Source organism: Tasmannia lanceolata, unplaced genomic scaffold, assembly GCF_043159265.1.
Source record: "Tasmannia lanceolata isolate RefF3 unplaced genomic scaffold, GAP_Taslan_0.1 ptg000037l, whole genome shotgun sequence".
NCBI classification, from domain to species: Eukaryota; Viridiplantae; Streptophyta; class Magnoliopsida; order Canellales; family Winteraceae; genus Tasmannia; species Tasmannia lanceolata.
The window spans coordinates 25,607,674-25,624,541 of NW_027518714.1; the positions used below are offsets into that span (position 1 = coordinate 25,607,674).

Genomic DNA, 16,868 nt, shown 5'->3' on the forward strand with positions numbered 1-16,868 from the left:
TTTTTTAAAAGCAGGATTTAGAGCTTTATGAATATATTTTTTAAATCTTTTACTTTCGGCCTTAACTAATGGTTGCTCATCTTGTATGATGTATGTTGCTAGTTCTCTCATGTTCCTATCTTGAGAATAAAAAAAAGTTCCTAATGAACTAGAAGTGAGGCTTAATTGAGATTGTTGAGGGTCTAATGACCTATGCTTTGCACTACAAACAGCGGAATGCCTTGCCAAGTGCCATGTTCCACCTTTACTCTTACAATTAAAATCTGTTTTACATAATTTACAAATAGCCCTATCTTCTAAAACTCCCTTAGAATCCTTCATTTTTTCAATGGTAAAGGACTTCCATACTTGTGAAATCCTACCTCTAGACGTTTGAGTACTAGGAGCTTGACTCCCACTAGTACTACAAGGTCCTTCGGTAGATTCAGGAGCAATTGGATATTCGGATTCTGGAGTGTATGTATCATCATTCCAAGGTTCTACACACGTCTCCAGGAAGTCATCATTTCCTATGATTTCATTTGGTTGAAAAAAGTGGTCGCCTGAACTGGCCATTTTAAAAAAATTATAAAGATAGGCTAGAAGTAAATTTTAAAAAATAAATTCTAAATACCTCAACTTTGCTTGAATCACCCACAAAGTTGTTAAGCGCCTTCTTGAATACTAAATACCGCAAGTTGTTAAGCACCTTCTTAATCCCTTCTTTTTAATCAATAATAGAAGTGAGTAACGGAGAAAAGGATTAGAGAGAGAAATAAGATAGAAGGATTAGAGAATTGGATGTAATTAGAGAGAATGATTAGAGAGGGTAATATGAAAGAGATAGTAATAAGAGTGAGAGTAATGAGAGTAATAAGAGAGTAATTGAGGGTGAGAAATGAAGGGAGGGGGAGGGATATTTATAAGGCTTATAACATAATGAGTTACCAAAATACCCCCCAAATATAGTTGTTGGGGGGTTATTTTGGTAAAAACATGTGTAATCCCTAAAGTACCCCCCAAATATAGTTGTTGGGGGGGTTATTTTGGTAAAAACAAGTAAAATCACTAAAGTATCCCCCAAATATAGTTGTTGGGGGGTTATTTTGGTAAAAACATGTGTAATCCCTAAAGTACCCCCTAAATATAGTTGTTGGGGGTTATTTTGGTAAAAACAAGTAAAATCACTAAAATATCTCCAAATATAGTTGTTGGGGGGGTTATTTTGGTAAAAACATGTGTAATCCCTAAAGTATCCCCAAATATAGTTGTTGGGAAGGGTATTTTTGGAACATAAGAAATTACACAATGTAATTTCTGAAATTACCCCCCTCACTAGCCGTTTTTTTCTAACTTTAAGGGGGTATTTTTGAGAAAACACCAAAAAATTAAAAAAAACATAAAAACCAAAAGCAAAATTGCTCATGGGCCGTGCCGTGCCGCGGGCCGGCATGGTCCACGTCTTCTTGTCGTGCGGGCACGGCCCACGTCACTGTAGCAATCGTGTCGTGCGGGCACGGCCCACGGCGTGCCGTGCCGGGCGTGCCGCGGGCAGGCACGCCCCAATTGCCACCTTGATCTACGACCCTCTCCTCACTCGTGCCATCCTTTTAACCTCTGCTTCTCCTGCTCTCCCCAACCCTTTATCACCACTTGGTGAGCAAACATTCCATGGAAAAAATTTCCGTGACAACCATAGATAGCCATAGAGACTATGGGTGCAACTCGAGTCTGGTTGCCCGACCCGACCCAATTTCAACCCAATCGAACCTGAGTTTTAAAAAAAAAATTGGTAACAAATGTCGGGTTTCACTCAGGTCACGTGCGCCAACCCTCAACCCGAACTCAACCAGGGTTGGGAAATGATGGGGACTCAAAACCGATTATCCAATCAGAGCATGACACGTGTCCCCAAATTGTAGGGCGACACCTGTCGAAGGGGTATAAGGGTAAATTAACTGCACCCACTTACTATAAATAGCCATTAAAGGCTCAAAGGTAGGGGTTCGAAACCCGAGAAATTATTGTTCATAGCTATTTTTATTCTGTACTGTCTATAGATGATGTCCTATACTGACTTAAGAATCGGAGGGCCCATCCGGGGACTATCCCCCGAGTTGGCCTTCTGACCGGGTGCTACCTTGTGCAAGACTCATCTCGGAATAGAACCTCCTTTACTGAACGATCAGATCGGCACTCATTCCAATATCCGATCATATCCCAATCAGGTTCGCTTTTCTTAGGCTGCCACTTCACATTAACTGTTTTTTACCACAACAGTTTGGCGCCATCTGTGGGACCTGAACAAAAAGCTGCCCCGAACCCCCACATGGCAGGCAGGAAAATCAACCATGCGGGTTCAGGTCGAGGCGCAGGATCAGGACGAGGGGCCCACTCTCAGCAACCACCTAGAGACCCCCCGCCTCTCAGCGCTCCTAGCTCCTCTAAGAGCAGATGCCTAGCTTCGCAGGTCGTAGCCGAAGTCCGTTCAGTGGATCAAAGATTAGAAGAGCAGCGATCGGCCACACTCGTCGTGCAGCTCCCAGTAGAGCAATTCAATCACATGATGCAACAAGTGGTCGACCTGACTAAGCAAGTCAGGATCCTCACCAACCCTCCTCTGGCACGTCCACCGTCCCCAGAGCTGTGCTTAAAAGAGAAGGAATGTCTCGCAGGCACGAAGAGCCGCGTACTGTTCCAGGTCTCGTTCACACTCATCCAACCGGTATTCTAGGCATAGTCATGACCGGTCTCCTTCAATGAGTAGAAACAAACGTCGAGAGCGATCCCAGTCACCAAGTTGAAATCGCCGACGAGATCGGTAAACCGACAGCAAGGTCCGAAGAATATCGCAGGCCAGGGGAAGCACCAAGAGCGAAAGAGAAGATCCGAGAGTCGATAAGACTCCGCTTCTAACCCTCTACAAGAACATAAAAGGCACAGAGAAAGAAAGGAAGATAAAAAGGATGAACGCGTAGAACACAAACTTGAGGAAATCGATCATCGAATCAAAGAATTAGCCAAAGCCAGTAAAAATCCCGACCTCAAGGCTTTCAATAGCAAGCCTCCGTTCACGGAAGCCGTCCTAAGCGCGCCAACCCCCGAGACTTCCAAATGCCACCAATCCCCCAATATGGCGGGACAACTGATCCCGTGGACCATCTAGAGACCTTCAGAACAATGATGTTGTTGCATAGGGTCTCAGATGGATTCTTATGCAGGGCATTCTCGACTACATTGGTAGGTGCTGCCAGAGATTGGTACGCAGGCCTAAGGCCGAATTCCATTAACTCATTCGAAGATCTCGGAGACAACTTGTTTCAACACTTCATGAGCAGTCGTCGACCAATAAAGATGGTTGCATCACTCGTGGTGTTGAGGCAGGAATGCGATGAGTCTTTGAAGGATTTTGTACGCCGGTTCAACAGGGAAGCCTTGTAGATAACTAACTTGGACCCATCAGAAGCCGTGAATGCTTTGCTAACAGGGGCTAAGTCGAACGACTTCAAACAAGTGATAGCGCAGAAGGCACCGACTTCTTAGCTGATCACATCGCGAAATCAGAAAAATATATCTCAGTGGAAGACACATCGGCCGCTCTGAATAACAGGCATGGTGGCCAATCTGAAAGAAATAGGCAATCATCAAATCAGAAGCACAAGAGAGAAGAAGGGCCATCCCAAAAAAATAAAAGCCTGCCTCGAAGAGAAGAAAATTATACCCGCTCAACACTTCCAGGGCCCGGATCTTAGCAGCCATAACGGATGAAGACTTACTCAGGTGGCCAGCTAAGATGTTGAGCAAAAGCAACAAGAGGGACCAATCCAAATACTGCAGATACCACAAGGACCACGGACATGACACCAACGAGTGTCGGCACATGAAAGAAGAGATTGAATTGCTAATCAAATGGGGACATTTGAGAAACTACATCAAAGGTGGGGGCCAAGACAAAAGGGAACCCCGAGCTTCTAGTCCGCTCAGAGGTAGAAGTTCGCTCTCCAGCTCCGGCATGCCCTCTTGGAATAGAGCTGTCTTTCGAGCCAGTTTGGGTCGTTACGACCATAGTTGGAGGGCCAACCGCTAGAGGGAGCTCCTCAGCTGCTCGCAAAGCTTATGTCTGCCAAGTCGACTCGGTACATGTCCCCGATAAGAAGTTGAAAGCTGAAAATGCGATTTCATCCTGTGATGCTGATTTGATTGATGTAATCTTGCCTCATAACGACGCCCTAGTCATCACCATGTTGATCGCCAACTTTGAAACACCAAAGATCCTGGTCGACAATGAAAGTTCCGCCAATGTCTTGTACTGTCATGCTTTCAAACAGCTAGGCATCAAGGACGATCTCTTAAAACCCTCCACCATAGAACTTTATGGGTTTGCTGGGGAGGTCGTCAAAGTGGTGGGATCCATAGAACTACCAGTCAACATAGGGAATGCACCGCCGCGAGCCACAGCTATGATAGACTTTCTGGTGGTAAACACCCCTTCAGCCTACAACGCAACTTTGGGAAGACCAGGGCAGAATTTGTTGAGAGCAATACCTTCCGCCTAACACCAAAAGATGAAATTCATAACCCCGAGAGGGCCCGACGAAGTAAAAGGCAATCAAACTCGCTCTAGAGAATGCTACGTCACCGCTCTCAAAGGAAAGAGGTCACCAGAAGCAAAGCCCATTGAAATGATAGATCTTCGAGACGAAGCCCAAGCGGCCATCAACTAAGCAGCAGAACAACTTGTTCAAATCCCGTTATATAAGGATCAAGCTGAGAAAACCGTACGAATAGGATCATCACTAGACGAAGAAGTCAAAGATCAAATTGATCCAATTCCTCAGAGGCAATGCCGATGTTTTTGCATGGACTCTGGCCGACATGTCAGGTATTGATCAGGGAGTTAGTGTCCATAGGCTCAGCGTAGATCCAACTTGTAAACCAATCAAACAAAAGAAAAGAATTTTTCCCCAGAGCGGCAAGCGGCCATCAAAGAAGAGGTTGAGAAGCTACTCCTAGCAGATTTCATTCAGGAGATCAAATACCCTGATTGGTTGGCCAATGTGGTGATGGTGAAGAAATCCAATGGGAAGTGGAGGATCCGTATAGACTTTACCGATCTAAACAAGGCCTGTCCGAAGGACAGCTTCCCTCTCCCAAGGATTGACCACCTTATTAACTCCACATCAGGCCACGAACTGCTAACCTTCATGGATGCCTTTTCAGGGTACAACCATATTAGGATGTACGAGGTCGACATTCCAAAAACATTCTTTGTGACCGATCAGGGGTTATACTACTACAGAGTGATGCCCTTCGGCCTTAAGAATGCTGGGGCTACCTATCAGAGGTTGGTCAATAAACTCTTCTGGAACCAGATTAGCAGAAATATGGAAGTGTATGTAGATGATATGCTCGTCAAGAGCAAAAAGGCAATCGATCATATTCTAGACCTCGAGGAAACGTTCCAGGTCCTAAGGGAATATAAGATGAAGTTAAACCCAACAAAATGCGCTTTCGAAGTCACAGCCGGTAAATTTCTAGGATTCATGGTTAGCCAGAGGGGAATCGAAGCTAACCCAGAAAAAGTTTAAGCTATCATAGATTTGCCCCCTCCCACTACGATTCGAGAAATACAGAAGCTGATCGGAATGGTTGCAGCGTTGGGAAGATTTGTATCAAAATCTATCGAGAGATGTCTTCCCTTCTTTCAAGCTATCAAAGGGATTAAGACCACTCCATGGATAGACGAATGCCAAGCGGCATTTGAAGAATTGAAGATGTACCTCTCATCACCCCCGTTGCTCACCAAGCCCGAGCCAGGAGAAAAACTGGTGATGTATCTGTTAGTAAGCCCCGTAGCCTTAACAGCAGTCCTCATTCGAGAAGACCATGGGCAACAGAAGCCGATAGACTATGTTAGCAAAGTACTGCACGAAGCCGAGACAAGATACAGTCGAATGGAAAACTGGCATATACATTGGTAATGGCAGCGAGGAAGCTAAGGCCGTACTTCCAGGCACACACGATCAAAGTACTGACCGATCAACCGCTAAGGCAGATCCTACACAAACCCGACACATCCGGATGACTCATCAGATGATCAGTAGAACTTAGTGAGTTTGACATCAGGTACTTACCTCGGCTAGCAATAAAAGCTCAGGTCCTTGCTGATTTCGTAGTGGAGGGCACTCAACCCAACCAATCAGAAGAGAAGCAGGAAAGCCCTCAGCAACTCTAGGGTAGGGATAACACAACTACACCTGAGGGACAGGAACGTATGGACGATGCGGAAAACCCACAACAACCTCCAGGGGGATAATACAACTACTCCCGAGGGACAAGGAAATGAAAAAGGGACATCGAACCTTGAAGGACCAAGTGGCCCGGGCAAAGGCGATCAGCAAGGTCCAAATGCCATTTGGGAACTCTATGTAGACGGCTCCTCCAACGCACAAGGAAGTGGAGCCGGCCTCATCTTGACAGGACCTGATAATTTAATCGCTGAATGCGCCATCCGGTTCGGATTCTGCGAATCCAACAACAAAGCGGAATATGAAGCCTTGATAGCAGGTATGAATCTGGCAATTCAGGTGCACGCAGATAGACTCAAAGCCTTCAGCGAGTCAAAATTAGTCATAAGTCAAGTGAAAGGCGAATTTGAAGCGGGGACTCAAAAATGGCTAAGTATTTGGCCAGGGTCCAGCACATCGCGAAGAAATTTCAAAGCTTTGAGGTAGAACGCATCCCTCGAGAAGAGAATGTGAAGGCAAACGCGTTGTCCCGACTAGCAGCATTGGGATTCCTATCGCTAGGTCGCATATGTGTGGAGCACATGAAAAAGCCGCCATTGAAACAGAGATCCAAGAGTTGATGCAAGTGGAACGGGAGCCGTGTTGGATGGACGAGATCATTCGATACCTTCAAGACAGAAAACTCCCAGAAGACAAGAAGGAAACACGAAGAGTGATGTCGAGGGCTTCCCGCTTCAGCTACGATGGCAAAAACCTATACTAGAGATCCTACACATGGCCATTTCTGAAGTGCCTCCACTCCATCGACACTACATACTCCTTATGAGAAGTACATGAAGGTGTAAGTGGCAAGCACCTCGGAGGGAAGGCACAATGAAATCTTTTGAAGTCTTCTCCTGTGGACGCAACCACATACATCATGTGGTGAACCACATAAATCTTATGTGCTTTTCTTGTGGTTTGGCTTGCACTCTTATTTATTTATTCTTGCAAATTTACTTCCGAAACATTGCCTAGTGTTAACACGTAATACCAGAAACACACTTTCGTGTTCGGATTGTTAATGGCTCACCGCGGAGGGCTGATTTGAGCCCCAATTCCGCAACATAAAGCCCTCGCCCATTCCGGCTTGAGTCCAATCTAGTTCTTTGAGCAATCATTTGTTGAGGATCGTAAGCCCACTTCATGGCCCATCTTCCAAGCGACATATTCTTCAACAACGGACAAGAATCACCATCTTCTTCGGCAATCAACCTCAAGTCATTGTCATCAGGGGATCTTCACCATCGTATAGAAAATTTGGCAGTGCATCAAATGTTTAATTTCATTTTATTGGGGGGATTTCATCAAATGTTTAATTTCATTTTATTGTGGGAATTTCATTGTAGTCAAATGTACGTAGATTTTCAATCCACATACGTTTGAGGGGGCATGTTAGAATAAGATCAAATCCTAGAAGATTTGATTTGATTGTTGGATTGATTGGAATAGATTTAAGTAGTTGGATTAGATTAGGCAAGTGACTTAGATTAGAATAATCTTTTTCTATTGTTATCTTTACCTTTCTTTGTTTATCCCTTAAGTGCACTATATAAGCACGGTTAGGGTTCATTGTAAAGTATTCAAGAATTAGTGGAAATTCCTAATTTTCTACATGGTATCAGAGTGTTTATCTTCTCGAGTGTTCTATATAAACAGTCATGGGTTTGATTGTAAACATCCAAGAATAATAGAAAATCTCTAAATTTATCATATCTATACTATAAAGTGAATCTCTCCTCCCATAGCTAATTAAAATCAATTTACTAGGTAGGGGCAGAGGGATCACCCCTAATACAATCCTAAAATATCTCTTTGTGGCACACATCTGTCATGCCTTTTTGATGGGTGCCGAACATGGATTCTCCAAAAAATGGATGGAAATCTTCCCCAAATAAATCTCCTAAGTTTTAGGCTTTTAAATATTTTATTTGAGTTATTTAAAGTTGTAGTTGTTACTAGGAATCGTGGCTAATATTAGTTTTCCTAATTTTTCTCATTGTTCCTTATTTTTGGGCTATGCTATTATCCATGTAACTGCAAAACGTGGGCTGTAGTTGCTCTATTTAAAGGGCATGTTTATCATTAATAAAGGGGAAGAGAATTTACAGCAAAATAGAAACTATGTTTCTAGGAGAGTAATAGCTCATCTCGAACCGAGCCGTTAGGAGGTCCCGGTTGCCTTGAATCAATCATCCCCTTCTCTATTCTAGCTTTTAGTTTTCTTTATTTGTGTTACGGCCGATTAGGCACTTAACAAGTGGTATCAGAGCAGTCGGTCTTGCGTCATGGCTTCATTCCGTGAGATTTTGGATTCCGTGCATGAAGATTTTCAGAAGCTCAAAGCTTCTTTTTTCGAAAAGGATAGAAGAACAATGGCGATTTGAAGAAGGCTTGGAAAAAACCAGCATACTAATCGAGGAAATGCACAAAGACGAAGAAGAGCAGAATCTTGAAAATGTTGTTGTTCGAGTAGATGACGACAAGGATGGGCTAGTTGAACACATTGTCGAAGAGAATAATGAGTTTGTTCAACTATTCGATCCTTCTTTCATTTTGATGCGGCTCATTGAAAAACCATATTCCTTTCCAACCTCGATCACAACGGATTTTGAAGGAGGGGTTCAAATGATCGCGACCGCCATTTTTGAAGATCATGAAAAGCCAATGTTTTTCAACAAAACTATGCCCAATAGGATTTGGGACCCCAGTGGATTGAAGTATTTTCTCCAATGAGGAATTCAACCTTGAGGATAAGTTTGTTTCAAGGGGGAAGGAATGATGCGTGCCGAATATGGATTCTCCAAAAAACGGATATAAATCTTTCCCAAATAAATTCCCTAAGTTTTAGGCTTTTAAATATTTTATTTGAGTTATTTAAAGTTGTAGTTGTTACTAGGAATCGTGGCTAATATTACTTTTCCTAATTTTCCTCATTGTTCCTTATTTTGGGGTTATGCTATTATCCATGTAACTGCAAAAGGTGGTTGTAGTTGCTCTATTTAAAGAGCATGCTTATCATTAATAAAGGGGAAGAGAATTTAGAACAAAATAGAAACTAAGTTTCTAGGAGAGTAATGGCCCCCCTCGAACCCAGCCGTTAGGAGGTCCCGGTTGCCTCGAATCAACCATCCATTCTCTATTCCAGCTTTTATTTTTCTTTATTTGTGTAACGGCCGATTAGGCACGTAACACTTTTACTAGTATATGGTGTGGATACATTGAATTGTTCTGGGCAGTATTTGTATCAATTGATTTTTGTTTTGTTTTTAAGGCTTATAATTATTTTAGTTATAAGACCTTAAAAATAAAGGAATTGATATTTTCACACCCTTATTTCAATAACATCACCCTTCACTTTATTCAATTCAATTTCTAATGAAAAACAAATTAATTTTTGCTAAAAATATACTGTCAGAGAATCAGAATGTTTGTATCTTTCCTCAACACACTAAAATCCTCCCCCCATAAAGGGGAAGCTCATATATCTCTCGTTATAAGCAAGAAATTTATATGAGTAAGAAATCTATATATCGAACCAGAAGACAACGATCAAACCTCAATAGTAGTAATTAGCATTGTTAGCAAGTATAAATCTTTTTGTAAATTTTGTTAGCAATTTGGCAACGTATCAAATACATGTTCATTGATCCAAGCCGTTTATCTATTAGGCTTTACGAATAGATACTAGAGAGCCAATGCACAAAAATCCACAATCCTATCAAAACAAATGAGTGTTGATATCACTTCCATGATAGTAAATCACAATTTTAAATTTTCATTAACGTGCATGATAACTTTGACAAGTTTTGTATCATTCACCAGGAAATACATTACACTTGAATATAAAAATAAGAAACAAAATCCCACCATCGAGCCGAGCTGAGCTTAATCAACAACAATTTGTAATCCTTACTATAAGTTGTATCATCTCGTCCGCAAAACCAACATCAACCAAGATCAATGGTCAAGATTTACTGTCAAATAGCAATAAGACGACGCATAGAAGCATTAGCAGGGGGGTGGATGCTCTAAACCATATCGAGCGAGGAGCCGAACCAGCTCCTCTCTTGAAAGCGGCTGCATTCAAGAAAACACAGAACACACGGTTAAAGAGGTTCATCAATATATAGAGATTTTATAAGGCGTGCGGCCGTATAGTCCAATATTTTTCAACAAAGTACTGTATGACCCACTTCATAGGATTATCCAAACCGTTCATTTGTTGGGCCACAGCGTAAATAGGTTGTGCCAAAATATCATTTCCATATTATGATCCTAACACTCTGATCTATAGAGGGACTGCACATTATGGAAACCTCTTTAGATTGGAGGGTTAGGATCATCCTGTGAAGTGGGCTGTACAGTATTTTTTATTTTTTTAAAAATACTGGGCTATACGGACGCACACCATATAAAATTTCATATAGATATAAGTCGTAAATAAAATAGATAAATAAATAAATAAACAAGGACCTTAGTCCTAAACTCATTGGCTCCAGCTTGAAAGAACATGTCCTTGTCTGATTGTAAGCTATTTCCAGTCAAGGCCACGATCGGTGTTTTAACTCCCAATAGTCGTAGTTGTCGAGTTGCCTATTTCATAATATAAACAAAGTAAATAATAATAATAATGCGTACCAACAAAAATGAAAATTACTTTATTTTCATGAAAGGACATACATGATAATAGAAACCACTTTGCTAATTAGAGAAATGTAACTAGAGAGCCACCTCACTAGGGGTGCAACTAGGGTCGGGTTGGATCGGGTTGAGGCCAGCCCTAACACAACCCAAGATAGCATTCCCTCAATCCTAACACAACCCGGGCCTCGGTTTGAGGATGGTCAACCCTAACCCAACCCGCCTCTAAATTTCCCAACCCATCTAACCAAAATCGGGTAGTGTTGATTCGGATTATCGGCCTAGACAATAAATGGTTGTCTCCCGATGTCTCATACAGGAGGCACTTCATAGTATCAATCCCCATATAGATTTTGGATGAAGATCAAATGCAACAACAAAAAATACCCATGAATTGTGGCAGCTCTGAAGATAAAACAGCATCAATCAAATTTGCATTTTGCCATTTTAAGACTATTTTCCCCTTGAGAAAATAAATTCAGAAATATTCTGAATTTTTTTTTTCTACTGACCTCGTGGCCGTCCATGACAGGCATTTCTTTATCCATGAGGACAAGATCGTAGCTCTTCCCTTGCTTAAAGAAATCAACAGCAATTTGCCCATTTTCAGCTTCCTCGAATAGCAAATTCAGGTCCCTAAACAATTTCCTCAGCAACATCTGCATATTGTTGGGCAAAAATTCAATAAGAACTAGAAAAAATAATACTACAAGAATTTTTGTAATGTATATATAGAGATAGAGGGCATTTTTGCCATTTCAGATTTTATTATCGGATTTGCTACGGATTTTTGCATAAAGGCATTTCGTGGCTGGCTGTTGCATGAGATAGCAGCCACCTGAGATGAATTAAATGAATAAGACAAAATCTGCTGAAAAGTGAGCCTATGTGGCTGCTCTCTTGTTCACAGTCAGCCGCGAAATTCCTTTATCTATAAGTCCCTAGCAAAATGTATCTGAATTAAAATTTAAGAAAATAAAATTTTGAGGGAAACCTAGGAGTGCCTTTTGGTCGTTAAAAAATGTATTGGATAAATGATTTCTAACAAAGAATAATGACTAAAAATGTAAAATAGATATATAATGACCAAAATGCCCTTACTTCGACCTGAGACCCAACGGACGGCATAATTATCACGGCCGCGGTGTTTTAGTCAACTAGAAAATGCAGGAGTTAGGAGGTTAAAGGAGGAGGAAGTATCCTGCAGTGCAGGGCAATTTAGTCAGGGAAATGTTATCAGCACTACTGTATTTTGATGATCGCACTCCTCACTTTATTAAAAGTACTGTATGGCCCGCACAATAGGATGATCCAAACTGCACAATAAATTATTTCCACAGGTTGATCCTAACCCTTAACCCTCCGATCCGAACCTATTTAAGGTTGTGGCGCATCTAATGGACAGTTTGGATCATCCTATTGTGCGGGCCATACCGTACTTTTAATAAAGTGAGGAGTGTGATCATCAAAATACAGTAGTGTTGATAACATTTTCCTTTAGTAACTTCAGAGTTTTATAATAAGACTAAAATACGTACCCTGTTAATCTCCGTATCTTCAACTAGTAATATCTTCCCGACCGCGGATTCGACACTTGTCGGCCGGAAAACGAAATCTCGGTTGCCGGAATTCATGGCACCCTCGCCGGAATCTCTTCTAGCAGAAGCTCTTGGCTGAGATTCCGATAGCCAAAACCATAGGCTTTTGGACCAACATTTCGATATGTTGAAAGAGCTTTGCACCATTAAACTCCGCTTACTTTCTGGCAATGAGATCTCTGTCCAACAGAAAAGAGGTGAGACAATTTCAGTTAAATTGGCTAAAAGCTCACTAAGTCACTAGCATGATTTGGACCACTCCTGTACTAAGCTTCAATCAATGAGTAAGCAAATCAAATGAATCTTTAGCATCGATCCACATTTAAGTCCACCAATCGGACGGTCAGGATTAACAAACCAGGATGATAGATCAAGGGTTTCCCCAGATGAATGATCTTGGTCATCTCAGGGATGGAAGTCCAATCCTGGCCTGTCTCTAGAGCTGTCTCATAATATCACTTCAGCTATTCTAAATAAGAGAAGGGATACCATTAGGGGCATCAATGGATCCACTTACATCTTAATCATGAATCCGATAGAAATAATTTTGGATCCTTTGATAGGGATCCAAACTGTGTCCATTGATCCTGCTAATGTGTTTAGATACTGTTAGTTTAAGGATTTTGATAGTCCATTGGACCACCTGGGTCCACTTATTGACACCCTGTGTAGGAGCCATGTTATACTTAGATCTAAAGCATCTAACAATCCTAACCATTTAATCAAGGGTAATTGATTTCTAACAATCATCCCAATTTTTATCTAACCGAAAGTTCATGGGGACACTGATTGAATGGTCACGATTGTCCAATCAAAGAAATTTCAGGCTATAGAACTTCAAAGGTGGAGCCCTATAAATGAAGGGCCCAGATCATTCAGGCTTATGACCCTCGAGAAGGATTTTATAACAGAAAAGCTCACGACATGAGGAATTAGGCGCAACCTCATTGCGATACAATGAATGGTGGGGCCACCTTTGATTGATCCAAACCGTTCCTTTTATAGCTTGTGCTTTGGATCTCCTACGACCCAAAAACCACATTGAACACGCGATAATATTATTTGATGTCAGGATTGGATTATTGGCTGATTTTCGAGCCATGAGAGATCGGAAGCAAGGACTATCAAGTGGACGGTTCGGATCTTTTGATGGAAGATACAAAGGTGGGACCCACTATGACATAGGGATGGGCCACATCGAATTACAATTGAGAGCATGCCCTACTAAACAATGAGAGGAATTTCACCCTTTTCAAATTCAGAAAAATTGAGAAGAGTTCCTATGTAAGAAGAACAACACCACCAAAATTCTCAAAGATTTGATTTGGGACATTGGTCTAAAATACAGTAATGATTTGAATAATTTTGTAAGAATTACAATACAGAATGTTGAATTGTGACTTAGTTAAACTAGCAATAACATCAACTTTCTCACTTCTATTTGATTTCTTCTCAAAAATAACTTGAAAACTTAGTTTCAGATCTTAGAAGGATCATTTCAGAAACATTAAAATCAATCTAAAAAAAAATCAAAACATGAAGTAGATAAATTTCTATAATTGAAAAGACTTCAAATTCAATTCTTTCTTCCAAAAAAAAAAGGAAAAGGAATTAAAGAGGTAAATTTCCCAAAAATATGATTTGGGTCTTTTGTAAAAAAGACATTAGTAACATTTTTTGGGAGAAATTCAACTTATATAGTTGATTAAAACATGAAGAAAAAAATATCATAGAAAAAAGAATGAATATTTGATTTGGGACTTATGTAGAAAATACAATACACAAGATTCTCAACAAAAAATTCTATTTTTTGCAAAGAAAGGACCAATTCAATTCCATGAAAAAAAAAAAAAATTTCAAAACAAGGGAAATGAAATTACCTGTTCTTCTCCAATGGGTAAGGAAATCAACCATCTTTTCTCCTCCTTTTCCCCCACTAAATCTCTCTTTCTTAACTCTCACCATATCCCTCAAACTCCCCTTCAAAACCTTCCAACCCCAAATCAACCCAACCAAAGCCACCCAAACAAAACCAAGAATCACTTCACATCCAATACAAGACATGACAGAAACTACAAAAAACCCACATCTCAAAAAACTCTCCACATCTTCCTTCATCACCCTACCTCAGAAGAAAAAAAGGGAGAAGAAAATATTTTCCCTAGATTGGATTTTAGAATCCAGAGTTGTTTTTGTTGAGGAATGAGGAGAGAGAGTTTCTCTTAATAGAGCATGCGTTTTAGTGTTGTTGGGTGGTTTTGTCATGGCGTTTGCTTCAAGACATAGACATCAAATCTCTGGGAAATCAAATCTAGATCTTCTGATAAGGGGAAAAAGGGAAGTTACTCCAAAGTCTTTCAAAGGAAAAGAAAAAAACTTACGAAAAGACAAACAGGACGACTTTACCCTTTTCAGCTTAGCTCAGCTCACTTCGAGACTCTATTTCCTTGGCTAAGACTTCGTTTTCGAATGTGTTTCCACCTTCGTTTCTAGAGTCCAATTGGATTAATGGAAAAATGCAAATTAATGAAAAATATGATTAAAATCGAGACCGTTGATGTTGTAAAATATCATGAGACAATTCACATTATCTGGGTCCCATTCCAAAAGGGAGTAATGCTTAAGTGGGGCACAAGCTCTTAGCTACAATGTAACGTCTTCACTACAACATAATGGGACCAACCTTTGATTGATCTGAACCGTTCATTTGATAGCCTTTGTTTTGGATCTTCTAGCGCCCGGAACTAATCATCTTCATGCCACATTTGATAACCAATTGATTATATGTAGGTTTTGACCGTCCATCTTTAACAACAAAAATTGCATATTATTATATTAAGGGCGATGATTTGTGATCACGTTAAAAGGGGGGCGCATTATCCTATAGAGGGGCGAAAAGATCATCTCCCTTATGTTAATGGTGAGATTTTCTTCCTAAGACAGGAGATCAAAATCAAGGGTACAATTCGGACCAATCAAAGGTGGGGCCCAAGTACTGGGGAAATTGGGGAAAAATCAGCAGCTTAGAAGAAACATGAGCCAAGCCTAGCCGATTCTGACTTGTCACCGCGACTAGACAGCTTACGTACGAACGACCGTTCTTAATTGGTTTTCCAGGTAAAATGCCGTCCCTCTATCTACGAACCAGTAGATAATCGACACTTGCCATTCTATTTGACCTAGTTGTTAGTCTCAGCTCGGCTTCGAGCTGGCTTTCTTCTTGCGTAATTTTTGAGAAAATCGAGGGACTGATAACATAAAAAAGAAAGACTGCTGATATTGGCACCTCCATGTTTTGTTAATTGCAGTAACTCATTTTGTCTTTTATAATTTAAACAGCTGTCCAAGGTAATTACTAGGGGTGCAACTCGGATCGGGTTGGCCTCAACCCAACTAGACCCGAGGAACCCTTTTTTCCAACCCGACCTAAGTGCAACTTGAACGAACCCGAGTTTTTAAGCTTACAAGAAAAAATTGATGAGAAATGTTGGGTTTCACTCTAGTCGAGTTGCCCAAACCCTCAACCAGAACCCGACCCAAACTCAACCCAACCTGGCACAACTATTTTTCATGTTGAACCCGACCCGAGTTGCACTCCTAGTTATTACAGTTCCCAAAAAGCTCATTAGAATCGAATTGAAAAAGAAAAGACAAGCCAAGTTTGTGCAACTATTAAAACATAGTAGTGCCAATATCAATAGACAAATAAATTTGCTGAAAAGATGTTAGGCTCTTTCATGATAGGCACTTTTTGGGCCCAAATTACCCTTGTGGGTGCCCTTGGATCATGATCAATGACCACAATTCCATCCAGATAGCATAGAGAACAAATTGATCGGATGATCCCAGGCACTAAATCCAACAAGCTTTGTTCAGTGTTCAACGATAAAATCTAAACCGTTGATTTTTATAGGTCTTTATCTTACCTGTGGGATATTTGTTTGGTGTGTGATCTCATTATGTTCTACAAAACCAATAATCTCATGTTAAACAATCCTAACCGTTCAATAGATGGCACATGAAAAACTTAATTTCAAATAGATGGTTAAAAAAGAATAATTGATCGAAAATTACTCATAATGCTTGAGTTGGGCCCACCAAAATGAAAATCACTCTGTCTTTGATTTGAATGTAGACCATAGCTCAAATTGTAATCCATGTATCAGAGGGTTCAGATCATATGAATTTCTTATTATCTCCCTAAGGACCTACTAAATGAACAGTTTGTTTGGATAGTGCTAAACCGCTAATGTCAATTTCCAGCGGCTACTGATTTGGCACCACCATGTTTTAATAAATGCACCGACTCAACTCCTCTTTTCACTTTTAATTGCCTTTTGAGAGCCTCTTAGAAACTGTA

The 16,868-nt window shown here is 40.8% G+C and overlaps 1 protein-coding gene across 1 annotated transcript; it reads right to left on the bottom strand.

Moving 5' to 3' along the window:
* Positions 1-10,018: 10,018 nt before the first annotated feature.
* LOC143861008 (uncharacterized) lies at positions 10,019-14,835 on the bottom strand. Its single transcript, XM_077371892.1, has 5 exons — positions 14,389-14,835; positions 12,449-12,687; positions 11,423-11,569; positions 10,743-10,862; positions 10,019-10,346 (listed from the first exon to the last, which is right to left on the bottom strand). The coding sequence occupies exons 1-5, from the start codon at positions 14,624-14,626 to the stop codon at positions 10,278-10,280; spliced, it is 813 nt and encodes a 270-aa protein (XP_077228007.1). The 5' UTR covers positions 14,627-14,835; the 3' UTR covers positions 10,019-10,277.
* Positions 14,836-16,868: the final 2,033 nt, after the last annotated feature.